At 37.8% G+C, this 27,156-nt stretch overlaps 1 protein-coding gene across 7 annotated transcripts in view; it reads right to left on the bottom strand.

The window, feature by feature from the left end:
- The window catches only part of ZMYM2 (zinc finger MYM-type containing 2), an 87,576-nt gene that overhangs the window by 54,154 nt on the left and 6,266 nt on the right, over positions 1 to 27,156 (bottom strand). For 3 of the 7 annotated variants that reach the window (XM_058044704.1, XM_058044666.1, XM_058044677.1), the window contains exons 2-7: positions 16,421 to 16,482; positions 13,991 to 14,111; positions 12,006 to 12,868; positions 7,374 to 7,659; positions 4,433 to 4,598; positions 3,437 to 3,649 (exon numbers count right to left, since the gene is read on the bottom strand). In XM_058044704.1, the coding sequence (XP_057900687.1) occupies positions 3,437 to 3,649; positions 4,433 to 4,598; positions 7,374 to 7,659; positions 12,006 to 12,858 (1,518 nt within the window). In that variant the 5' untranslated portion in view covers positions 12,859 to 12,868; positions 13,991 to 14,111; positions 16,421 to 16,482. Of the gene's footprint in view, positions 1 to 3,436; positions 3,650 to 4,432; positions 4,599 to 7,373; positions 7,660 to 12,005; positions 12,869 to 13,990; positions 14,112 to 16,420; positions 16,483 to 18,317; positions 18,339 to 27,156 lie in introns of those variants that run through there. The other 4 variants (XM_058044698.1, XM_058044685.1, XM_058044692.1 and 1 more) reach the window with 4 other exon arrangements.

Below are 27,156 nucleotides of genomic sequence, written 5' to 3' on the forward strand. Positions count from 1 at the left end.
ATTCTGTATTATTTCTTTTATGAAGTTTATTTCAGTATGTAATAATGACTCTCCCAAATCTGTCCTCCAGCAGTTTTCCTTTAAAGCAAGGTCTACTTAATTTCTAAGGAAACACTGTTATAACTGAATGAAATAACCCATAATTTACCAATTGCAGCCCAGTGGGTTGTCAGTGACATTTTCCAGTCTTTTTTAAACTTTTCTAAAAAAAAAACTCCTTAAACATACTTAGCAAAAAAAAAAAACCCAAACAAACTTCAAACCTAAATATTATATCAACTAAATATTCTCAAGTATTTGTGTCCTGAGCAACTTCAGACACCTACAGCAAATACTAGAACTTCCACTTGTATAGTTTGACTTTCATATACTCATAGAACAACAGAATGGTCTAGGGGGGGTTGGAAGATCATCCAGTTCCAATCCCCTCTGCCACAGTCAGGGACACCTTCCACTGGACCAGGCTGCTCAGGGCCCCATTCCACCTGGCCTTGGATACTCCCAAGGATAGAACATCCAGTTTCCCTGGGCAACCTGTTCCAGGGCCTCACTACATTTACAGTAAAAAATTTTTTCCCTAATATCTAATCTAAACCTCCTCTCTTTAAATCTAAACCCATTTCCCCTTATGCCATCACTATGTGCTCTTGTAAATAGTCTTGTTCCATCATTCCTCTAAGTTCCCTTCAGTTACTGGAAGCTCACCATTAGGTCACCCTGAAGCCTTCTCTTTTCCAGACTGAACAACTCCAACTCCCTCAGTTCTTCCTCACAGGAGAGGCTCTCCCTCCCACTGATCATCCCAGTGTCCCTTCTCTGTACCAACTCCAGCAGGTCCCTGTCCTCCCTGTGCTGGTGCCCCAGAGCTGATGCAGCCCTGCAGTGGGCTCTGAGCAGAGCAGAGGGGCAGAATCCCCTCCCTGGCCCTGCTGCCCACCACTGGATGCAGCCCAGGACACGTTTGGCTCTCTGGGCTGTGGGAGCACACTGACAGCTCATGGCCAGCCTCTCATCCTCCAGCACCCCCAAGTCCTTCTCAGCAGGGCTGCTCTCCCTCTGTTCACCCCCAGCCTGTGTTGACACTGGGGGATGCCCCAACCCAGGTGCAGTACCTTGTACTTGGTCTTTGTGCTTTATCTGGACTTCTGTGAAGCCTTTGGCTGAGATTCCCACGGACTCACTTCAAGCTTGTCCAGTCCCTGTGGATGGCATCCTGTCATTCAGGTGTCTCACTACACCCTCAGCTCGGTGTCATTTGCAAACTTGCTGTAGATGCGCTTGGTGCCTTTGTCCACTCCTTAATGAAATAACACCTGTCCAAATATGGACCTCTGAGGGACACCACTTGTCACCAGCATTTAGCAGGACTCTGAATCATTGACCACTACCCTCTGGATGCAACCATCCAACCAATTCCTAGTCCACCTAACAGTCCACCTGTTGAATCCATCACTCTCGAAGCTGGAGAAAAGAATATTGTGAGGAACCATGTCAAAGGCTTTACAAAAGTCCAGATAAACAATATCTGTAGTCCTTCCCTTATCCACTGGTGTAGTTACTTCATAACAGAAAGGCACCTGGCTGGTCATACAGGATTTTCCCATAAGAGCTTCTCTTAATAATACTCCAAACTCCTCACACTCCATGAATATTTGAAATCTACCGGTTAAGAATTACACTTAATCACCATTCCAAAAAAGACGCACACGAGCACTCAAATTAACGTTCTCACAGCCTATTACAGTTGTACAGTACCACTTCTTTTGATAAAGGAATTAAGAACTTGCTTGCATAAAATCTGCTGTCAGAAGTGAATGAACCAAAACAACGTGTCTCAACTTTAAAGGTTCTCACAATAATGCACCAACTTGACACTACTTGGGAAGATCCTTGGTACTCAAAACTATTCCTCCTCCCCAAATTAAACTAGAACATACAACCTGCTACCCATATTCTTCTCATTCTCAAATACATATCTAAACACACAATACAAGGATTTGTGAACAAATACAGTATATTCTGTCATTAAAATACAAACTTATCATTTAACCTCAAAATTCCATGGTCATTGCATAATTCCATGTGCAGTGTAAGTTATACTGGTTGTGGGGGAATGTTTCACGTTCAAAGTTAATCTCCTGCATTTTTGTTTCTTCAAGAGACAGTATTCAACGTTTCTTCAAGTCTTTCCATGGCTCCTGGGCATGCCTATGTTTTAGTAGCTTGCAAACCTATCCTGTCCCTTTTGGTACAGCTGTGGCAAAAAAATAATGCTTATGTTATGTTTCCAATGAGGCTGTTTACACATTTCCAGCTTTGCTCTTCTCAATACAGCACATACATAGGAAAAGCCATCCCCAAAAGCACCAGAGCTCAGTGTCCAGTGAGAAAATACAAGCACACGTGATGCAACATTAATGAACTTTACAACACAGCACTGCAATGCCTCTTCTCTTGGACCACTGGTTTCTTAAAGATTGGAAGAGATGAAGAATGAGCCCTGAGCAATGTGCAGCACAGTGGCCACTTACATATTCAAGTGTGCATTTCAAAATCAGAAACATAAATTTTCTAGCAAGAGCCCTGTCAGAACACTTCCCCTATACCCCAAAGCAGAACATACCAATCAGAAGAACCCAAAAAATAACATCCCCAAAATCCCCATATTCTATTTCCTCCACTGAAATATTTAATATTTCAGAGATATCCTATTATACTATAAATACTGTGATTAACATTTAAACCTTCTAGCCAGCATTAGCAGCAGCTCAGAGCTAAGCTGGCTCTGCAAAATATAAGACATCAGCATCAGACTTCTTGATTTGGCATTATATTTAAACACAATTACTGCTATCTTAACAGTCTTAAAAATAAGTGAAAAACAAACCAAATAAATAAAATGAAAGCATAAAATTTGACACATGGAAGGACGACAATAATTTTCTGAATCCTGTGCTGTACAATGGAGATGAGACATACTGCAAGTACACAGCCTAACTGTAACCAGTTAGAGTCTTCTCAGAGCAATGACCAATCTGTTATGCTCTGAATATTTTTTAATGTTTCAATACTGCATCCAAGTGAGCTTTTATATAAAAAAACCTCATAACTTAAGGACCAGTAAAGCCTGTGCAGTGTGCTTGCTATTAATATACTTCACATACCACCAACAGAAGAAACCTGAAATTATTAACAAAATTTAATTTCAATTGTACTTTCATTAAGAAAAAATATGTATCACTATTACAGCACCATCAAAAAGATATAGTAGTAAAAGGTCCACTGCAGATAGTTTCTTCTCACTGGCATCAATTTCATTTCTGTAAGTCTTTGTTATTTATGTCTTCTTAGGAGAAGTAAACCCATGCTATTAGCACCAGGATAAACTTAAGAACAATTAATGCTTATTTAACTTTATAGGTAAAGAAGTCATTACCTGCTTGTATTCACCAACGCAGTTCTGACAGCAGAATCTTTTCTGCTGACCATCAATAGTAAGGACATTGTTTCCAGCTCCTTTACTGGGCAAGTACTCCCCACAATGCTCACAGCAATTCATTATCAAACCATTTGCCATCCTGTATCTATTGAAGCAATGGTCACTGCACAGCTTATGAGTCATATTTTTAAAGCTAACTTCGTGACGAATCTAAAAAATAAAAACAAAAAAGTTTTCTATCACTAGACAAGCACAAAGTTGCCTGAAACTAAGAGACTGGCTAGAAGTCTTACATCTAAATAACCATCTCACTACTTAAAACCTTGAAATGACCATGAAATACACAAACAGAAAGAGATGTTTCTGTTGTCTCAAACCTACTAGGAAAACACTCTTAGACTCATCTACACTTTAGCCTAGAAGGAAAGACCAGAGGGATGGGTGTGGAAATTGCATATGAGAGCAGGCCAATTAATGCAAGTTTTATAGAATGGAAAAACCTGGCGTATGAGGATTGGCCAGACATTATGCTGTGTAAAGCAGTAGCCTGAACTATGCTGAGCTCACTAATCAAGAAGGCATCAAGAATAAATACATATATTCATGAGAATTTAAAATTACACATATTCTACAGATGTCTAAGACCATCTGCATTACCTTTCAAAACATACAGAAAAAAAAAATAGGTAATACAGTGGATCATGACATTTTCCCATCAGCAATTCTTTTATGTTAGAGATCTGGGTTATAATTACAAGATTCTATGCCTAACAGAACACATTATCAGCAAAAGGCAGTTCAAGTTTCTCAAACAAATATCAAGCTCTTGGAATACTTTCTTCCTTCAGCTGCTCTTTGTGAATATTAAACCTGCATATTTTGGTATCTCAAAATCCTCAAGATTTTACATTTTCTTAATTTCAATATTCATATTTCAGAATATAAGGTATTAATATGTCATTATTGAGAAAGACAAAAAACAGTCAACCAGACCTCAGTTAGTTTACCACAGATTGTGCATCTTGATTTATTCAAGGCTCCTTTTGAGGGATTCTGCTTATCTTCATAGAAGGACAAACATGATGTACTGCAAAACTCCTGGAAAGACTCACTTGAATCTACTTGAGCAACAATGGTACCTTTCATTGTTGTTATATCTCTGAAATAAATAAATAAATAAATAAACAAATAAATAAAAGTGCTTATGTTTTTACTTCTATAAACAGGAACACTTCACATGTTGTAAGAGTCATTCTTCCTTTCAAGGTTTACATTTCAAAACAGTTTCTTTAGTGCACAGTTACTAGCCACAAAATGAATACCAAGTTTGATGATATTTTTACAACTATTGTAACTAAGTCTATACTGTGTAAACCTCTATGTTTTTCTTTAGCTTTGAGTTACTTTATCCCATTAAATTATTCCAGAACTAAGTAGTATCAATGCACCATTAGATGTAGTTATGGCAAACTCAGTGTTTTCCAAAAAACTAACAGAGCAAATTTGAGCTAGCCGTTTTACATTGACTTTTCCTTTTACAAAAAAGCTGTATGTAAGTTTCATACAAAAAATTCAGATTTATAATAAAAAGCAGGAAATTTTGTTTGTAGGTATTTTCAGTATTAATCTCAGGACAGGATGAGAGGAAGAAAGTTGTTTTTTCATATTTTTAAACTTATAAACAACCAAAAAGCTTAGAACTCTACCACAAATGTGCCTAGAAGTTCTATCATTCAAATTTACAAAAGTTAATTCCATCATTCCTTTAAAAAGTTCCAAAATATCTGAGCAGTTCATGCAGCTGTCCATGGAATTGTGCCAATTTAACACCTTAAACCAGAAAACCAACCACCAATAAAAGTAATTTGAAATTGAACAAACCTTGTTCTAACCAGACAGACTTCCACTGTCCCAAGCTAATACACACCATATATTACAAGAAGTAAGGAGAGGAAATAAAAGCCTCCTCCTTTGCCTTCTAAGTAAAAAACCCACAAAAATCTAAAATCTATTATTGACATATAGGAAATGCTACTGGGTAGAAATATAAGAACAATTATTGTGCACATCTGGATCACCAGTTGGAAAACACATGCCCCACACACTCACACCTATAAGTTTTAAAACCAAGATGAGTAAAAACCACTGGGAAAACAGGGAAAAGGTATGTTTCCCTAGATACTTCCTTGAAAATTCACTTGTACAGCCCTGATACCAACACTTGCAAGCTTGCCATCTTCCATCAAGGGGAAGTCAGCAGAGTTTGGCTTACCCTTTGGAGAATCAAGATTTGTGTCAGGGAGTGCCCTCATTCCTGTTCTGCAAAATAAAGGCAGAGCTTCTGCCCTGTGGAGCTTGCTATTTATGTATGAAAAGGGATTTATAACAAAAAGAAAAGGGATTTATAATAAAATACCTAAGAATTTTGTCTTTTCCTGTTGGGAAACAGGAAGGAACAGTGCCACAGAGGAACAATTTAGTGCACATACTAAGACTAACATCACTTCAAAAACTGTCAAAGGTGACTTCAGAAAGATTTTCTTTAATCTCAAAAGCTAGAAATAAGGCATTTTCCGCATCATTCAAAAATAAAGCCCTTTCCATTAGGGCAGTTTTGTACATAGCCTCTTGCAATACACAGCTTAATTATCGCCAAAGTGGCAAAGGAGCATGGGTTTAGCTATGATTTCAGACAGAGAAGATTTGTCTAATCTTCATCTTTACAGATCATGCAACTAGCAGAATATGGCAGTCACTAGATTATGTCTGAAAAAAAATATTAGTGTATAAACACATAACAAGCGAATAGAAAGAAGCATTATTTTTAACCAGCCCTGTAGAGGGAAGGGTTCAGAGAATTTGAGCTTTTAACACAGATTTTTTTTAAAAACTTAGAATATCTTACATTTTCTAGGCTTTCAGGGTACCAGAGTATGAGTATGCAGGATATCAATGTTTTCTGTAGCTTATTTTTACTGAGTGCCAAGGAGAAAAAAGACCAATAGCTTGCATCCCAATAACAGCCATTAATCCAGCACACTGGACAGTAATGTAAAAGATTTTTTTACTAGTTTAAATCTGTGATTGAGCTCTCAGGAGCACACACTAGCAAAGGCATTCTTTATTGCAAGCCTTCTTTAGTTCAGCAAAAATTCATCCTTTAACCAGTGTCACTGCAGCATGTACCAGACTGAGAATATGAAAAAGTGCAAAAAGCTCATTAAACAGTACACTGAAAGTAAGAGTACAGCCAGTCTATACACTTAACACTACAACAACACAATTACAGAAGGCTTCTCTTTGGCAGTTTCAAGTCTGGCAAATTAGGAAAAACTGCAAGTCAAATCTACCCAGTAATTTAAAATAAGCCACTTCTAGCTATGCTTTTTACTCCCTCTATACCACCCACTTAAGGTATCTTCAGCTACAAAATTGCCAGTTGCCCCACATAGGGAGAAAACCTAAGGCTTTCACTGTCTCCCTATGACCAAGAGTGGAAGAACTCCCGAGTTGCTTCCTGCTTCTTGCAAGTATGACTTTGTCATCCTTTTAAAGTCTCTTGATTTTACATCTTCATCTATCAAAATGAGTGCATTCTACACTCATGGTCCACTTTTTTCAGAAAGGACTTCATATATGAAGTATATCTTGTCACAAAGTATGGCACAACTTGGACACCTTACCTTTAAAAAAAAAATCATTTATTTTTAGTGTCTTGGCTTTCAATAAAATAATGTCCCATACTCTGAATTCAAAAGCTTGTATTATTTTGTTAGACACAGAGAATTCAACATTTCCAGACACTAAAGCAACACTATATAAAGCATTTACATAATCAGATTTTATATCATTAATGGAGAAATTCTCATGCACATGTAAGTACCTTAAAAGTACTGAATGTAGGTGCTAGAGTGAAACAAAATAAAAAACTCACTTTCTGCACATGACACAAAGTTTCTTTGGAGTGGGTTTGTGTGAAAATGAAGAGAGGCAGGTAGTGGAGCAGAAAAGGTGAGCTGATCCTTTCCGCTGATAGGCAGTCTGTCCCTTCTGTAAAGGCTTTTTGCAGTTCGCACATGTGACTTTAACCTGCTTAGAAGGCTGTTGCTGGGGAGAAGGCTGGAAAATTTGCTTAGGAAGGGATGCTACAGGTGACAAGGAATCCACACCTGGTTGCTTCTGATTCCTAGGAAAGGAAGCTGACTGGGATATCCAAGAATCTTCAAGACAAAAAACCCAAACATAAAAGTAAATCAAGAGACACACATGCATGTACAGAATAGTATTCACAGACGTATCATCATAAAATCATTTTTCTGTGGGAATGACCACAGAAGACATTTTAATTTCAGGTTTAATGTAAAAAATCCTGTTTGATGGTACCACTCTCCATTTCTACAAAGCTTCAGAACATGAACAAATTTCAGGATGCTCCCATCCTACATCTAGTGACAGGTTTTGCACATTTCAATTCACTTGCACTGAGTCTGCAAGCTGGCTATCTTATCTTCACACAAAAAAACTGCAATTAAAAAAAAAAGAGACCCACAGACAACACAGAATTTCTAAACCAATGTTTGAGACAAACTCTGCAAATTTAGATCCAAAATTTTCATTAGTTATTTTGTTCTAAAGCTTTAACAAGCATAATGTGTCCAGCCTCCATGATACACCCTAGAACTGGCTCCTAGTCCAGCCTGCAGCCAGAGAACTATACTGTATAGCAGCGAACATCCAAAGTCATGAGAGAAACAACTTCCTCAGCAGAAATCAGTGAACCTAGAAAATAGTATTTTATGTTCTGGCAGTACACAGATCCATGCCCCCATGTTTCAGACTCCACTAGTTTTTACTCTGTATTTTTTTGAAAATAAACTACCATGGAACAAAGTTATCTTTGCCCAATCTTTTGTAGCATAAGTAACTCCTATAACAAGAATGTAAGCAAGACATTTTTCTGAAAGAAATACATCTATGAAGATCATATGTTAAATTACATGCTCCGTATCTTGGTCTGCAGCAGAAGATATAGCTCTGAGGGGGGAAAGAAATCCCCCAACAAAATGCCATTCCTAGGCTTTTCTCTGGAATTTGAGCTTTCATTTAAAGTGATTATCATCAGAATTTAGAAATGTTTACCTTCTGAAGACTGAATTAAAACTGAAAAAAACAATTTTGCATGATAAAAACCATTTGCACAAATTTTCAATAGTGTGCCAGTTATACCAAACACTGTGACAGCCCTTGGGACTTACCTAGCCTTGAATGTTTTACTGGAGTGATTGAGAGTATTTCTGGAGTGTTAATACAACTAATACCCACACGTAAGACAGATCATTTTAAATTCTATGACTTCAAATAACGTAAACATTAACCTACAGACTAGAGCAACTGCCCACACCTTAAGAGACATTATTTTGGTCCATAATTGTTTATTAAATAAAAGGAACCCTTTCCTCCTGTTCTCTGCATTTCTTTCTTTCCCCAAAGGATTCTATTAACAACATATTCTGATGCATAGCTTTAAAATCCACTTAGGGACAAAGTTCCAAGAACACTTGTTGGGACAAGAAACAACATACATTCCTTAGAAGGTAAAAGAGCATCTTCAGGTGTGACTTTTTTTAGCTGTCAAGAATGTCCTACTACTCAGCCATTTAAGACAATCTAGAAATTTACCTGTTGTAGTGCTTGAGAGTAAACAGAAGAGCTGGAAGGAAAAGGTCAAGGGAAAAGGACACAAAACAAAACACATTTGTCTTAAAAGTGTTAAAGGTGTTTACCTTTGAAGGCATGAATATCCCTACTGACAAACCAAGACAAGCTACCAGAGCGCTTAGAATTAAAATTAACTGCCCTCTTTAAACTTTTCTGTACTTCTACTACTTCAAATATACTATTATCCTGGCAGCACCTTAATACCTCAAAACATTCTTTTCTTTTAGATTTCAAGTGAAAGCACATTGCCTCTCTTATCAGGAATACACAGCATGTGCAATAGAGCTACAGTAGTGCTCAACTGCCAGTCATGAAAACTTGAGTTTGCCACTCATTCCAGTTTGAAACATTCAGCACAACTAATACCTAACTAAAGTAGGTAATAATATCTCTTTAAGGTTATTTCAATTATTCCTTATTTTCTTAAGGCCTCAGATAGCCTCCCTTGATATTTTGTTGCATTTTTCCTTCCATAAACATACAAGAAAAGCATCAGAAGACCTTGACTTTTTTTTTCTTTTACTTTTTCCATATTCCAGCTTCATAGATACCCATTTTATATTATGCCTTTTCTTCACATCTCACTTCTCAGCCATTCTACCTCCTTTGTTTAAAGTTCTCTATAAAGGATCTGAAAAATCCAATTTTCATGTCCTTGAACTGAGGTGTATCACACTTCCTTAGTTAATCTGAGGTGAGTTTTCATACCTCACTGCCTTATGTCTTCATCCTTCAAGCACCTACCTGCAATTCTGTAATGGCCAAGTTTATGTCACTATACAGTGCCATGTTCAACCACATGTTACTGCTATGGCTTTTCAGGTTGGTCTCCTTCCTTCTTACTCATTCCTGCTCTAAAGCGCTATAAAATTATCCTTTCCTGTCATTCTTACCATTTTATTACAGAGTCATCTGGCAAAATTTTTTTTTTTAAGCTGAAAAGAATTATTTCCTACATCTTGGGGCAGAGGTGGGAAAGAAGACAGTACTGAAGTTTTACACAGGTATACAGCTTTTGAAACACACTGAGCTACACACAGTTGGATTAACACCTGGTTCACATCAGGGCAACTGTAAACTGCATCCTCAATTTGTTAAGGTGTTGGCTCTTTCTCTGGAGCCTTTCTGAAGCACAAAAACTAGATTCCATTGAGAGAAACAAAAGCTCCACTCCAAAGCACATCTACATGGACTTCATCTACCTGGACCTCTCCCAAGACCTTTGATATGGTCCCCCCACAAGGTTCTTGCTGCTGAATTGGAGACATATATATCTCATGGATAAAGAATTAGCTGGATGGCTGCACCCCAAGAATTACAGTTCATGGCTCAATGTCCAAGTGGGAACCAGTAACAAGTGGTGTCCTCCAAGGGTCTGTACTGGGACTGATATTATTCAGGTTTTTTTTTCAACAACACAGAGAGTGAGATTAAGCAGACTCTCGGCAGGTTTGCTGTGAACACCAAGCTGGGTGGTGCAATTGATAAGCCAGAGGGGACAGTATGCCATCCAGAGGGATCTTGACAACCTGGATGAATGAGTCCATGGAAAACTCCAAGCCCAACAAGGCCAAGTGCAAGGTCAGCCAGGGCAATCTTCAATGCCAATACAAACTGGGGGCTGAATGGTTTGAGGGCAGCCCTGTGGAGGAGGACTGTGGGGGACCAGTAGATATAAAACTAGACATAAGCCAGCAACCTGTGCTTACAGACCAAAAAGTCACTCATATCCTGGTCTGTGGTGATTCTGTCCCTCTGCTCTGCTGAGAGCCCACCTGCAAAATACTGCATCTAGCTCTGAGGTCCCCTGTACAAGACAGAAATGGGCCTGTTAAAGCAAGCACAGAAGAGGGTTACAAGAAGTGACAGAAGGCTTGAACACCTCTCCTGTGAAGAAAAGCAAAGAGTTGGGAGTTGCTCTGTCTGAAGAGAAGGCTGGGGAGACCATATTGCAGTCTTTCAACATATAAAGCAGGGTTACAGAAAAAGATGCACTGAGATTTGTTAACAAGAACTGGAGTAACAGGACAAGAGGCAGTACCTTTAAATTGAAAGAGGATACGTTTATATTGGTCATGAGACAGAACTGACAATTCTTTTACAATAAAGGTGGCAAGACACAGGAACAGGTTATCCAGAGAAGCTATGGATGCCCCATCTGTGAGTGTTCCAGGTCAGGTTGGATGGGGCTTTGAGCAACCCTTCCTTTGAGCAAGGAGAGATGTCCCTGCCACGGCAGGGTGGTTGGATGAGCTGATGTTTAAATGTCCATTCCAATCCAAACCACTCTATCATAGGCACGCCAATGCCTACTGGGGACATCAGACTCTAAATTAATGTGTAGGACACAAGTGTCTCTGTTATACACCTACTGCTTCATATACAGAAGAGGTACCTACTCAAGGAAAATAGACTAACACTGATCCAGAAGGAATCTTCCAAACCACATACATAATCACAGATTCATTTAGGTTGGAGAAGATGCCCAAGATCATCAAATCCAACCATTAACCCAGCACTCCCACTAAACTGTGTCCCTGAGTGCCACATCTACACCCCTTATAAGTATCTCCAGGGTTTGAGATCAGGGTTTCTTGGGCAGCCTGTTCCATTACTTAATCCTTTTGGTGAAGGCATGTTTCCTAATGTATTATGCCACTGAGCATATTTTATTCTAGTCACAGATAAGGTAGTGACGGGCATGAAGGGAATCAAGATCTTTCATACATATTAAGCTAAAAGACTAAGCAGTGCCACTGCCAAAAATACTTAAATCAAAACTTCTATAATCAATTTATTTCACAACTTATTTTCAGCCTTTAAGAAAAAATTCAAAATTGCAACTTACCAGGATTATGATGAGTCACAGATTCTCCATTTTGAAATACATCTCCAGCCACGTTCATTCTACCAGGATTGAAAGGTCCTACACCAGTCTTGGTCTGTGAAGTCAAAGATGGGGTGTATGTTTGCAAATTAACACCAAAATTATCTGACTGCAGTCCGTTAGATACATCTCCCAAGCTGGCATTGTGCAGTGACGTTACATGTGTAATCATTAGGTTCATGTCACGCCCGTCACCATCATTTTCTAAATGACCGACACTGACAGATCTCATAGCACCTGTTTCTAACGTAGTAACATTAGCAATCTGAATTTCTGAGTCTGGTTCTGTGGTTATACCACTATTACCTATCCCTGAATTTACCTTACTTCTTGAAAAACTGGAAGGTGAGAATTCCATTTCGTTGGTTCTATTTTTACACTCTGGAAGTCTTCGTTCATTAAAACTGGAAGCATTCTTCTCTTGTCCTTGATTTGTTTCAATATCTTCTTCATCATCAATAATAATAGTCTCACTTATACTCCCCTTTCGAGAATTTAAGTCTTTTGGAGAAGGAAGCATTTTGCAATCATTTCCTTTAAGTTCTTCATTTTTAGAGGATGTAAATGCAGCATTCCTTTGGTCTGCTACCAGTGACGTAGAATTTTGCGGAGGTTGTACAGGCTCGATAAAAACTACATCATCATCATCTTCTATAGGCGAGTTTTGGAATTTATTAGGTCTAGAAACTAAAGAACTTGGTGGCCCTCCAAATGTATTTCCTACATTTGCAAGACCTGCTGCCATGGTGGTATTCCCTAGCAGACTAGGAGTGTTTTCAGACAAGTCTAATCCTCCCAGAGGACTCGTGTCCATTCCAGATCTGCTGTTTGAAGAAAAACATAAAGCAAGAAAAGAACACATCCAACTTCAGAGTAAGATACTACTTTCCAGTAACAATTCTTAAAAATAACTACTGAATTAATAGTTCCAGATTTTATTTTCTTCCTGAGATAATATGAAGGAAAATTTAGTTTTTCTATGCTCTTTTTTGAATGTCTTAACATCCAATTACTTTCTAATACTATACTAGCAAAAAATATGCAATTGCTACACATCAAAATTTTTATCAATACTTTTACACACAGGAAACAGAATTTTCAGTGCTATTTATTAAATGATCCCCATCTCTCAGTCCCTTTCCCACCCCATGTATGCAAGCAATTATACTCTAGCACTGCATTTGCTAGATGGCAAAGCAAGGTCAAGATTTAGGCACACAGAAAGAAAAAGTGAATTCCTATTAAATTTTGGCCCTATTAGGAACGTTAATAACTTTGACATTCAACTGATTTTCCCCCAACCCCACACTGCCAAAGCTCCTTAGGTAGCCGCCACAAGATGACTGGAACAAAGAAGTAAGGAAGAGATATATAGGAAACCCTTGCATGTGACAAAAGTAGATACATTATTGAGCAGCAGAAAGTGGACAGCAACCTCTCATTTGTAGCCACTACAGACTGGCAGCTCATTTGAAGTCCTGACTTATTACCTCATGCTCCTGCAACTTTCAGTGACTTCATCTTATTTCTTTTTAAGAGCAAGCAGTGTTTATTCAGGCTACTTCCCAACAGCTACTTTGCCTGGGGACCTCTCTTTGCTTTTAGTAATTGTTCAGTTTGGGGAATCTGTTCTGCATAAATGTCAATTCAACCATGAATTAAAAAAATATAAAAGTCAACCTGGATATAATCAAAGCTAAAAGACCTAAGATGGCTCTGAAAGACATCTGCACTAAAGATCAGTAACTTAAACTGATCTTGATACAATACTACAAGAAAAATACAGACATAATTATAATTTGGGTATGTCTTGGAGTAAACACTGATCTGTGACATCACTGAGTTTGTGTGGAAGGTTAGAAGCAGCTATCTGTGCTTTTTTATAAAACCTTTATTACAGGAAGGTAAATACAAGAAGTAGAAATATCCTGCTCATCTATACTTACCCATCCAGAAATCCACTGCAATCTGTTTACCTTAATAAGTTGCTCCAAGCACTTTTATTTTCTTTCCTGTGGAGAAACTGCTCTTGTACCAACTTGGTGCCTTTCACAAAAGTACTGTGGTCTGAAACAGGGTTAAAACAAACATTAGCTACCCAAAACTATTTCCTCATCTCAAGCATCATCTGCCAGCTATGTTCCTTACACCAACTTTCTTCTAAATTTACAGTTTAAGTTCAAACCTGACTTTAGCACCATGATCCTCCACTAAGAGAGAATGTGAGTCTATTCAATCCCTGCTGCGAATAAAGCAGCAACAGTACTCTGAGAGATCTTTTACTCTGTCACATTACACATCCAGAAGGCTTTATAGAGGGGAAAAATATGCAATGTTTGGTAAGAGACAGACATACATAACTGCAACTGAGTAATCAAACATTAGAATTAAGAAGTATATCTGTAATAGAATACCAAGGAAATAAATTATTCAAGTAAAGTAAGCAACTGAGAAAAAACATCTTGGCAGTTACACTTCCTTCATTTTTATTGCGTCAACCTCCTTGCTGCCTGTAGCAGAATACACTAAGCTAAAATTAAAATATAAAAGGAAAACTATAAAAGAAAAAAAATAAAATAAAAATATATAAAAAATATAAAAGGAAAAGGACATAAAAATCAGGCCTACAATGCAATATAAACCTTACACTGCTAATATTTTTCAACTTGCATATATGCACTGCAGTGATACTTAGCACAGATTCAGGCATCCATCGCCTGTATTAACACATGTGATCACTCACAAGAGACTGAAAATGTTCAAAGTTCAAGCATCTATTTATTCTTCAGGTTTTGTAACAGTCATTAGGTTTTCCAGACTTGGCAGCATTTTTAAATTAGGGAGCATCAACTTGTTATTAGTTATCTAGTGTTGAGGACAGCTCTTAAAACCCCCAACAGTAAAAATGCCCAGAGGAGTAAGGCTCAAATATTCTTCTACACATTTGCACTACTCAAGCCCTGCTGACCATCAACTGAGCAGGAGCAGGGAGGGCAGGACCAGGGCCAGGCAGTAAAGCTGTGAACCAGATTAATCCTAGAGGAGAGGCAGGCGACCACCTTTAAATTCCTTCATATGTCAGCCTCACAGACAAATGCCATTATGTAACAGCATTTGAACCACAATAAAGGGAACACTGAATTGGAATGAAAGAAGGTTTCTTACCAAGAAAATTGCATTATCAATGTAGTTGGCATGTGCATCCCTGGAAATCAGTCAGTTACACTGAAAATTAATTTTATCCAATATTCTCTTTCACTTTTACTTTTTCCTCTAGGGCTGAACAACTCAAAGTTAGCTTTTTCTGCATCTCAGATTTTGATGAAAAGAATTTAATTTTTAAACTTTCACAGGTTTATTCTATATACTTCTTTTTCTACAAGGACAAAAGCACCACAAGCACATAAAGCTTCTAATAAAGTTTCAAACATACTCGAACAGATGTGAGCAGGGAAAAAATGAGACTATGCCAAGACTACACCCTAGGCCTGACTCAAAACCTTTGTGATTCCTATTTTCACAAATCCTTAGCAGAAAGACAGACGTGGGCTGTATTACAGTACATGCAAAGTTAAGACTCAAAACACGTATCTTTTTGCCTAAATCTATTTACTTTTCTCCACAAAGCTCCTAGGTTTTAATGAGTTGTACTGCTAAGTATTAAAAAAATAAAAATTTGTGTTTAACTACTAGTGCAAAGTCATAAGCAAAATCTGCATATATTTCCCTGCAAATAACTCCCACCTCCCAACAACAAAATTACCCATAAAATGTGCAAAATGACAGCTTGTTTTCTCGAAGTAGAAACAACAAGGAGAAACATAAAAACCACGTAGGTAATGTCACAGTCAGTACTTCTAAATGAAAAACTACCCCAAAAAAAAAAGTGACTTAAAAAAAAAAATGTTTAGAATGGAAAACCAGGAAAAAACTCATACCTCAAAACAGCCAACAGCAAAAGATGTTTACAATAGAAATACAATTATTAGAAACCTGTGAGATTTGTTAGACTGATCACCGGACAAATTGTTGAGATTTAGGGGGAAAAAACTAAACTGAAACAGAAAAAACCCCAACCAACTAACAAAACAAAACCCCAACTCAACAACAACAAAACCAAATAATTCATAAAAAACCCAATGAACAAATGCCTCAAACAAAAAATCCCAACCAACCAACAAGAAAACAACGCACAAAACAGCGAAACTTAGTTTGCAGAAAATACACGTTCAATACTGCTGAAGAACAAGCTCAAGGCTTTGTGGTGGTACACAGACACCAAAATCACATCTGGACAGAAACAGAAGCACTACCAATATTCAACAGCCTTGAACCAGGCCTTGTGTGTCCCTCTTAATTTAAGCTACATCACTCACCTATTAAAAGTCTTCACGCTGAAATCAATTACGATCCCATTGCTTTGTTCGAGGCTTAATTTCTGGAAGAAAGAAGAGACAAAATGTAGGCACTTCAGAATGATGACAACTACAACAGCTCTTAAAACACTTAAGTAATACTTGTAGGGTCAACTCCACTGATGAATGATAAGAGAGTTAAAGTTATCACGAATTGCAGAAACCCAGGTGAGGTGTACCAGTACCTCAAAAAAACCCATCAACTCTGCTTTAGCAAAAGCAGAAACTGGAATTTAAATGCCTTTACCAAGTGCCATTAATAACACATGGAATGAAGGTGACAGAAGATCAAAGTCACAGTTATGCACCCTCAGCGCAAAAACACAAAAATCAAGAGGAGTCACTGAAAATCTGGCTAAAACTGCAGTTCCACCAAAACAGACATCCAAAGAAAGCACCATGTACACGTTTACCTATCAATGCTATAAGCCTAAAAAAAAAAAAGAAAACTTGAAAGACTACTTTGGAAATAATGCATAACTAAGACATCTTCAGATGTGAACAGATAAACAAAATTTAGGAGACAGTATCCTAAGAAACAAATACTGAAACAAAAAGAAAGGGAATTATCTGCCTCAGCAAAAGATTACTACTTTCTGCTAGGAAAGCACAGTATCATAATTAAATTATTTACCTCAAGAGGTACTGGGCTACTTTTAAATTCCACACCCCAAGCAGAAGAAACAGCCCATTAATGGTATGCTACCAATGGCTTCCACTCAACAGTGACACCATAGGTGAGATAATGAGCATGAGACTGCAAAGTACTCTCATTCCCATTATCTCACTACGGTGAGATAATTACTCACCCTAACTACTTAACTACTGTTTTAGCCACTTTTAACTACTGCTGTGCAAACTAGGGCAGGGGGGAAGTAAAGTCAGCCCACCACCGAATGATGGGAAAAATTTTTACAACTCAGTCAACTTCAACCACCTAGAGAACTCTCTGAAGAAAAAGCAAATCTTAGTTTAACTCTGGCCATGCAACATCGTTCAAGGTGTGATTATCCAGACAGCACTCCAGAAGAGCATATTTCAATTCCCAGGGGAATAAAAACATAAAATACAAAAAATACAAAAAACCTCATTACTTCAACATCTGGCTTCAGAAAGAACAACCTCGGTGGGAGGAGAAGAAATAGAGCAGCTAGAACAAAAAGCTTGCAAGCACAAAGGTCATTCAAAAAACTCACTGTATTATGCATACAACCAGCCCAAAAAGACTCCAAAAACCCAATAGAGACTACTATCAGGAAGACTCTGACCTAAAAAAGTGCTGCAATTGTACTGGGGGGATGTTTTATATAAATTTCATACACCTTTTGGTTAGAAACAGGCTATAGACCTATGTCAGAGCAACAGTTTGTCTAAAATCCCAATTCTTGTCAATTTTACCATCCGTAAAATTTTCCTGAAGTAAAAGAGTATCCATGAAGCCTGATCCAGAAAACACAGAATAAATTCTTTGCACTGATGTTCAGTAAGGAAAAGATCAGGGAAGATCATATCTAAGCTCTCTTTCTACAGGTCAGGTCAGAGGAAAAATGTTGCATCAAAGTGCTAACAGAGGAGGATTTTAGAACAAATCACCAGGGCCATGTGGAAGTCACTTAAGATTTCTAAAGGCAGTCAGCAACTTTTTATTTCAGTATCTGCAAGCAATTACTTAAGCAGAAGGCAGAACAATTACTCAGACTACAGTCCTATCTCTATCACTAAATAAACTGATAGAAATTGCAACTGAATAAATACACAAAAAAAAACAAACATAGGGGAGGAGAGTAATAGAAATTTTGAAAAGAAAAGGTAATGTCTCACAGGACTACTGCCAAAATCTATTGAAGGCTTCACATACTTTTTGACCAACCCTGATTGAACAGGGATATCCCACTGAAGTCTTCCAAAAGGCACCCAAACACTGTACTTAGTGAAGACTGCTGTGGAAATTATCTACAATAAAGATTTTGAGAAGATATCCTCTGGGGGATTTGCAATTATTTAAAGAGAAAAATATCACGTGTTGCTAATTGTTACCACAATAAAGACAACCCCAAGTTACCACAGGGGTTCCAAAATAAAATGACACAGATCAACCTATATAAGTCAGCCAAGAGATAGTGACTCCCAAAATGAGCGCTTCCTAATCATACAAACTTATTCACAGCAGCTGAAAACACAAACTGATTGTAAAGCACTGTGGCAGGAAAAATCAGCAGTGATAAATGCAAGGTAATGAACAGGGGGAAAGAATACACATAATTTGAGATCCCAGTTGCAACCTTCTCACTCTTTCAAATCAAAGCTACTCAATCATCAACAACCAAAGAGGGGGAAAAAAGAATCAAATAAAACAAAGAGCACATTTGTTACTACTGAACAAACATACTTCACCAGCATCTTGCTTATCATGAGATGTTCAGATCACTCACTTTTCAGAGAAAGGAAGAAACAGATGAGTTACATGAACAATTTATACTCATGGAAAATACTTCTCTTTGAAACGAAAACTCAAGGAAGATCCTAAATCTGAAAGAATAAGAAAAAGATACAGATGATAAGAGCTGCCCAGTGTTTTGAAAGAACAAAAAGGTGCCAAATAAATCATTAAGAAGCTTTAATAATCTATTGTGCATGAACACATTTTGCCAATTGGGAGAGTCAATACTGTAGAAGGCTACAGAGGTCAGAAATGCAAACAGGTTCAAACAGGGATTGGGAAAACATGAAATAAATGCACTGATGACTTAAAACACAGTGGTTCAAAGGAAACTACAAAACTTTTGGCCAGCCAGCTGAAAACCAGAATACACCTGCAGAAAAATCAGCCTTTAACTGAAAAGCTTCTAGTCCTATACATCCCTGTTGCAAACAAGTTACCCAACTGTCTATTTGCCTAGTACAGCAATTACCCTAACATAGGAGAGTAACAATAATCTTCTTACATACAAAAGAAATATCACTAGCCTCACAGAAACTCTATCCATTTACCCAAAAAACCTAAATTTCAGCTCATGGCTCTGAAGCTGACTTCAGAGGGATGGGTTTCAACATTTTGCTATAATGTTTGAGCCTTACTGAACATGTCCTGATGTTCTGTGAGGCTATCCAGTTCTAATGGTCACTTCCTGACCCTGACATTCATTTGATCATAATATCAATTAATTCCTTAATTCTGCTAGTTTCTGAAGTCCCTCTCCTTATTACAGAAAATCACTTATCACTTGACTTTCCTTTTGTCTGATGATCACAAGCTCAGTACAGACTATCTACAAAGCAGCAATCAAGAAGCTCTCCAGCTTAATCTTCTGCTACAGCTCAGGAACACTCATTCCCTACCCAGCCAGATGCAACCCACGTACCACAGCTTTCTTAGGGTATGAACCATCAACCCAGTGGCTGGCTGAATGTATGCCACAGCTCACCCCAAAAACAAAGTACACTAATTAAAATCACCTAAAAGTAGCACTTTTTCACTGCAATTGAAGCAAACTAGTAACCCAACTATATCCACATATAAGAAGTGAAAAGTGCTAGAAAAACCCAAGTAGCCAAAAACTTTTAAAGGGTTGTAATTTAAGCCAGCTTTAAGCTAAATCTGCATGCTACTACTGCAGTCTCAATTTGGGCATAGTAAATGATGTATACTGTGTATGGAGAGACTCCTACCTATGTGAATACAACTCTAAGGTAGATATAAAGCAGTTGCAGGGTCCTTCTGAGCCAGCAGATATAAAACTCTTACCACAGGCAACCACATAGGCTGTTTTGGTTTGTGGGTTTTTCCCTCCTTATATCCTTCCTCAGGGGTATTCAGCCATCAGCTTTTTATGTTCAGATATGCCTTGGATACATGGTAGCTCTGATTTACTGTTAACTTTTACACCTCTAACAAAAGTTTTAACACTTCTGAAGATCTGCCTAGTTACCAGGTCCACAGCCTCAGCCTCACTGCTATGCTATCATGTGGCACAGCTGTTTCTGCAACCACAAACATTACCAGACAAAAGAGACTTTCCTGCTGGAATCCTTTCCAGCCAGATCAGTTCCCCAAATGAAAAATTTCTGAGCAAGAACACTACAGCTGTGCCTGAACATATCAAGGTTGGTGCCACAGCTCTGAACTTCAGCAGAGAGATCATTTCAGCAGACAGGACAGTCACGACAAGCTGATGGCCACAGACAGAAATGCTCTACCCTGACAGCAACTACATAAAGCAATCCAACATGCATGTGCCCACTGACAACACAGCAAGCAGTGACAGGCTGAATATTACAACAGGTCAGGCTGAATTTTACAACATGTATATCCACTGGCCACACTGAGTTGTGTATCTGAAGCAAGCAAGGCTTTCAGCAAGCCTCAGACATTACATTAATGCCACAATGACTCAACTATTTCATCTGCCAGTTTCACACATAAATCATGGTAATGAGTTCAACAGGAATACTTGCATATTTTGGGCTAACCTCAAGTGCAAATATTCACAACACCAAAGTAAAATAAGGGTCTTAAATTACTATACAAGCTCATGAAAGTGTCTGAAGAACATTTAACACAAGCCCATTTATATTGCTGGTGTTACAGAATGTGAGTAAAAGCTTTCAGAACAGGATACTAAGTTTAGGTTCACAAATCTAATTTACCTGTTCATCTGAGTACCATCATTACAAAAGCCTGGTATATCTCATTACTTCAGTTTTGAGACACTACTTCAGAATTTATTTTCCAGTAGGTTTGGAGCTGCTTCAAATTTAATTATTTTCTCAGATTTTTTGTATGAATTGAAGAAATTAGCTTACTAAAAGTCATGATGTAAGACTCAAAATGTGTTTGTCATGGAGATTTCAGAGAATTCAACAAAAAAGCAAGACCTAAAAGACCTGTAATCCATTAGAGACAGTAACTAAGAACAGTAAAAGGGCAAGATCCACTTAGTGAAATATTTTGAAGCAAGTCAGTAAATTTTAGTTTTATTAACAAGACTAACTATTTACACACAGCTAAAGCTTACCAAAAGCATGCAAATTGTGATATCTTCTGAGCATCTTAACTGAACTGCAGCCACCAAGGTTCAATGTGAATCCTGACATCTGTTTTCCAACTGATGCTTCCAGGAATATTTGAATAATTTTGCTTAACACAGCTTCTTCCTTGAGTCTTCCTACTCAACGAATGCTAAGAAATGCTTCCTTGCATGCACAAACAGAATAAAAATACAGAGTCAATCTCAAACTTAATTCTATGAAGGGGTATCCAAAACAAGCACCACTAATTCTCAAGGCTACTCAGAGAATGAGCAGCACTTGGCATAGGTATCCATGGCAAATCAAAATCAGACAGTTGACCAACAGTGTTTTAGGGCAGCCACACTGACATGGGTCTCCTCATCTGCACACTTTCTATGTATTTCATGGCTGTTTAATCTTGGAAACACACTGATGAGCAAGAGCACAGCACCATTTCTACCCTTAAAAGCTATTATGTGCAATATGGTAGACAGTAAATTTTATCTACTACTCATGCAGCAAGATGCTGCTTAAGGATGTCCTTTATTATAAATAGAACAGAAAGGTAAAACAAGACAGAAAAACAAAGGACCTGCAATAAAATGCTTATCTATTACTTCTATCCAAATGTGTGTCTATTTCCAGAAAATAAGCAACACTAGACCACAGCAACAGACTTGAAAGATGGCTAAGTGGAAAGGGAATACAGAAACAATAGAGAAACACTATGCCAGAGATAGGAACACAGGAAAAGGACATGTAAAATCCTGAAAAATAAAGTGGCATTAATACAGCATGAAAAGAGTCAACTTGTCATTTGATGGATCTTAACTTTAAAAAAATGCAACACTTAATAGGAAAAACAAATACTGAATGACTAGATCAGAAACAGACCCAGGAACAGCAAATTTAATTAGATGTCAGGTCTGAGCAATAGAACACAGGCCATTGGTGTCAGTGGCTCACAGCACACATTGCAAAAACATGCCTTAGTTTTCATTGCTCCATGCGCAGCCAAGAGTAACTGAGAATTCAAATCTATGAAGTCCCTAGCTTTTGCTAGCATTTAAAAAAAAAAGCCTGGTATGCACAAATAGCACACAATCTTTCAAATTTGTCGAGTCACAAAAAATTGGACGTACAGCCAATCATATATAAACCAACCAAATGTGAACAAGTAACTAGAGACAAAAACCAGAAATCTCAAGTGCAAGAATTTCCCAATGTTTGATTATCTTAGCTATGCACAACTGTTACCCCTGTTGTTACTCATGCCTAATACCTGCCATTCTATCAAAAGCTCTTCTCAGAGAAGAGCTTGGCTTTGTCTTCTATTTTCCCACTAATTAGTTGAAAACAGCAGTAACCTGTCCCTTCAGCCTTCTCTTTGGACTGAACACACCTCTCTTTCTCAGCTTTTCCTTTGTTATGTGTTCTATCACCCTGGTCTTACACCGGGCTTACTCCAGAACATCCCTGTCTTCATTAGGACAGAGTCTAACCAAAACCAGACTAAACACTGTAGATGGGTTCTCCCAGTATAACACACTGCAGAACAATCACTTTCTTTAAACTGCTGGCTACCACCTTGCTTATTTCAGTCCAGTATGCTGTTTACATTCATCCTGCTAGGGTGCACTACTCATGTTTAATTTGCTGTTCACCAGGACTAGCCAAAGCCGTCTTCTATCCTATTAGTGCCCAGATTGTAGTATTCCCAAACATTCTGGAAATGCAGACAATTTTAACTAACAATACGAACTTTTAACATTGTTCTTCATTAGTGCTTCTTCTAAATTGGTTAGGATTTTTTTAATTTTTATTTTAAACTAGCATTCAGTCTACACTCATATCATGTATAATCCATGAACAAGTAGCTCTGTATAGGTAACTAGTATCCACCATGCCTAAAGGCACACCACTTCTCAATGCCTTACTGCACAAATCTTTTTGATTAATGCTTCTAAAATACTTTATTTTTGCATATGCTTAGAAAGAGGAACAACTGTCATGCCAAAGTCTGCAAATGAAAAAATTTGCAGACAGACCATTTTCTTTGCCTTTAGCATAAATAACATCAGCTAATAGCCTCAAACAGATTTTTCATCCCTGAGAAATAATCAAGTCTTGGCTAACAACCTAGTATTTTAGGCCTGGTATGGACAAGCTTCTTCAAAACAATTTACCTGCAGTGATTAGTATTCAATGCATCAAGTAATTCAGAACAAAGAAAACTGAATTTAAAAGAGTAAGTTAATATGCTATATGTAGGAGGGAAACCCAAGCAGACTAAGACCAAGTAAACAGACAATGAAGCTACAGTGTAACAAAGGAAAGAAAAACTTATCACCACAAACAAAATGAGATAGAAAAAGAAGTGGGAGAAAACCAAACTAAAAAACCAGCCACAAAACAGCTCAAGCTCCATATGAGGTGAGGTTGACGGGAAAGAGATACCAAGGCAAGAACAGATCTGGTCAGCAAGGCAGGTATGATAGGTTTTCACAGCTGCACTGGCTGGCTGGCTGCAAGTTACATTATGCAATCAAGACTCCAGGTTATCCAACTGTTCTAAAGTGTAAAAGGTAGTCTTATTTTTAAGTAAGATGCACACAGTATTTGTTAAGGCCACGGTTCCACAACTACAAACCACATCCAGTCCTGGACGGGACTACTGTGGTTTTGAATTCCTGTTCCTTTCCCCCTTCTCCCTAGCTGTTTAAGGATTCTAACAGCCAGTCCATCATGGGAGCTAAGATGGTAGAAAGTGGAAACACAAAAAAACACAAAAAAAATCAGAGCAAATACTCTACACGTACACAGCTACTCACCCCCAAAATCTCATTGTGATGATTCATGGACCTAAAATGACTCCCAAAATTAAAAACATAAAACAATCAAAAAAGCCAGAAAAGGCTGATGTTGGTACAAACAGGAAAGAACAATGACAAACCTAAGTTAATTTGGTTTAAATGGTCATACAACCAAGGATATTTACATTCAATTTAAACCCATGAAAAATATACAAAATAGTATTTGTCTTAAGTGAGTATTTCGTCCACATTTTGAGACCACATATGCAACTGGAAGTATAATCTGAGCCTTAAAAAAAAACCAAAAACTATTAACTTTCCTAGCAGGGAGCTTTTCAAATCCTGTATGAACTTTTGCCTAAGGAGAAGAAAGTGATGCCTCAATAAGCTATTCCACCTTCTAGTTCTTGTACCTGCTGAAAGGCTACACACTGTTCCCTGTTGGATTTTGTACTGCTTAGGCAATAACTGACACTCAGAAATTCAGCCTTTAACACTGGAGATGGAAAGGGAGATGAAGGAAGCTCACACAATTATCTACCATGTTACTGGGTGCACCATCTTTGCTAGAGCAGGATTAAGTCACACTGTAATCTATTCTCTTTTATTGAGGAACAGACCTTCTTAAGTAATTCTTGTGTATGTTCTCCAAACATTTCTTGTGTATCTTCTTGTGTTATGGTTCTTTTAAACTACTAAAAAAAGTATTTTTTAGTAATTTAAATTTAGTTGAATTTAGTTCAGATCAGTACTGTACTATACACAGTATCAGTCAGACCACCCCAGTATTTCTGTTTGCCAATTCTTTGGATAGAAGTATACATAACAATGGTCAAACACAGTGACAATGGCAAATATCCAACTTTCAACTTTTGCTTCTGGCAAAAAACAAATCACCTTTGTTGTGTTCTCCATTTTCCTTCATTTCTAAATTGTGATTGCTTTTTTTATTACATGGATTACAAAGGACTTCTTGCTTGGCCCCTCTAGATACTACCTGGCTTCCTTAATGAGGCATCACCTATGAGAACAAAACATTTCCTGAATTTACTTTTTTTCTTTCCAAAAAACATAACCACCCTTACAAGAAAAACTACTGCTACTACTAATAATTATTATAATAAACAAAATCCCAAATACGCACGTGTGCAGGCACTAGTTATAAACTCAAAAGATGTCTGGTAAATTCTGCCAGCTTAATAAGAATTCTTAAACATTTATAGATTGGTACATTAGCAATTAATTGTTGCTCAAACAAAACGATGGCATTATCTCAGGTAAAAGAGAACACTAGGTCTTCTTCCCTTCTCCATACACACACACAAAAAGAAAAAAAAGACACCAATACCACACCCATAGATCACAACTGTTATCACAGACTCCCAGGAGCCAAAGCTGTAGGCCACATCATGCTAGCCACTGTGCAAACACAGAGTAAAACTGTTCAAAGAGCAAACAATCTAAACATAAGGGGCAACAGATGGAGAGAGACAAAAATGAGAATACAAGGAAACAGCACCACCATAAACAATGGTTATGATTAGTTCTTGTTCTAAGGATGGTGTGTTTGAGTCCCAGGGTGACAGGAAAGGTGGTGGTTGGGGTTTGTTTTCAGTAGGTTTTATTTCCTAAAGTCAGGTTCTTTTGCATTAACAGGTTGCAACTGGCTTGCTTGTAAGGGTGCACATGCAGAACTTCTCCAAGCATGAGGAGCATCTCAGGAGAATGAATGAAATTGTTTAACTGCCCATGATGTCACTTCCCAAACAGCTCTTACAACCTCATTAACAACAAAAAACAGATAGTACCCTTCACAGTCAAATCCCAACATTAGATTAAAAGTAATTTTGTAAAACCCCTTGGTTTTACCACCATAAAATGCAAAAGGCAAAAAGACTGGATAGTCAAAAGAGAAGTCCAGGAAAGCACTCTGGTACAGGATTCTGAGTCCCTATCAACAGAGCAGGATCATTTTTATCACATCTGTTAAGAAAAATTGTTACCACACGATACAGAGGTCAAAGGCATGATCTTGTACTCATGTGATTTTTTTAACACAACTAAATAACAAACACCTAATTGCTGATGAACTGCTAAGACACCACTTAATAAGTGGGAGAAATCTACAGTCTCTGTTAGAAGAGTGTGTGCTATGTCTAAAACCAGGGCTAGACCCAAAGATCTCATGACACTGCTGTCTACAAGCAACAGCACAGAGAGGTTTCCTTTGCAATAGCAGCCCCAGCTAAAGGTCAGACATGCACAAAGAGAAGTCAAAAGCACACACAGAGATTTAGCTAGTTTAGAGGGCAGCAAGTCTGGAAGAGAGAGCGACTTGAAGGTCATCCATAAAGGCATGACAGCTGAGTTTATGAATGAGATGAACAAAATGTCTTTTAGAGAAATCTGATGTAGTACTAGGAGTAAATACCAAGCTGGAATGATCTTACACAGATCTAAGGAAAAGGAACTGCAAAAAGAAGTAAGGTTTTCACCAAGGCTACTTTCAAGGAGAGAGGAAAACAAAAAGCAAAAGAAAAAAAAGCACAATTACATTATGAGTTAACTCAAATGAATTAACTTTTTAAACGTTTAGTATGGCTGCATTGCACAAAAGAGCCTAAAGAAAGGTAAGATGCCAGTACACTTCCAACAAAAGCCTGCAGGAGGAAAACAAAGATGTCCATGCTTGCAGCTCACAGTCAGTCCAAAAGTTCCTTGGACTGACTGTGGGTGGTAAGCAGCCCTCAATAAGTAAAATTTGTCATAACCCATAAAATTCTATGTGCATGATTTTCTATCTTCTTCAACACTGATTAGAGGAAACTAAATGTAGAAACCAACACAACACAAACTTCCATAATGCCACTCGTC

This window comes from Melospiza georgiana, chromosome 2 (assembly GCF_028018845.1).
Source record: "Melospiza georgiana isolate bMelGeo1 chromosome 2, bMelGeo1.pri, whole genome shotgun sequence".
Lineage (NCBI taxonomy): Eukaryota > Metazoa > Chordata > Aves > Passeriformes > Passerellidae > Melospiza > Melospiza georgiana.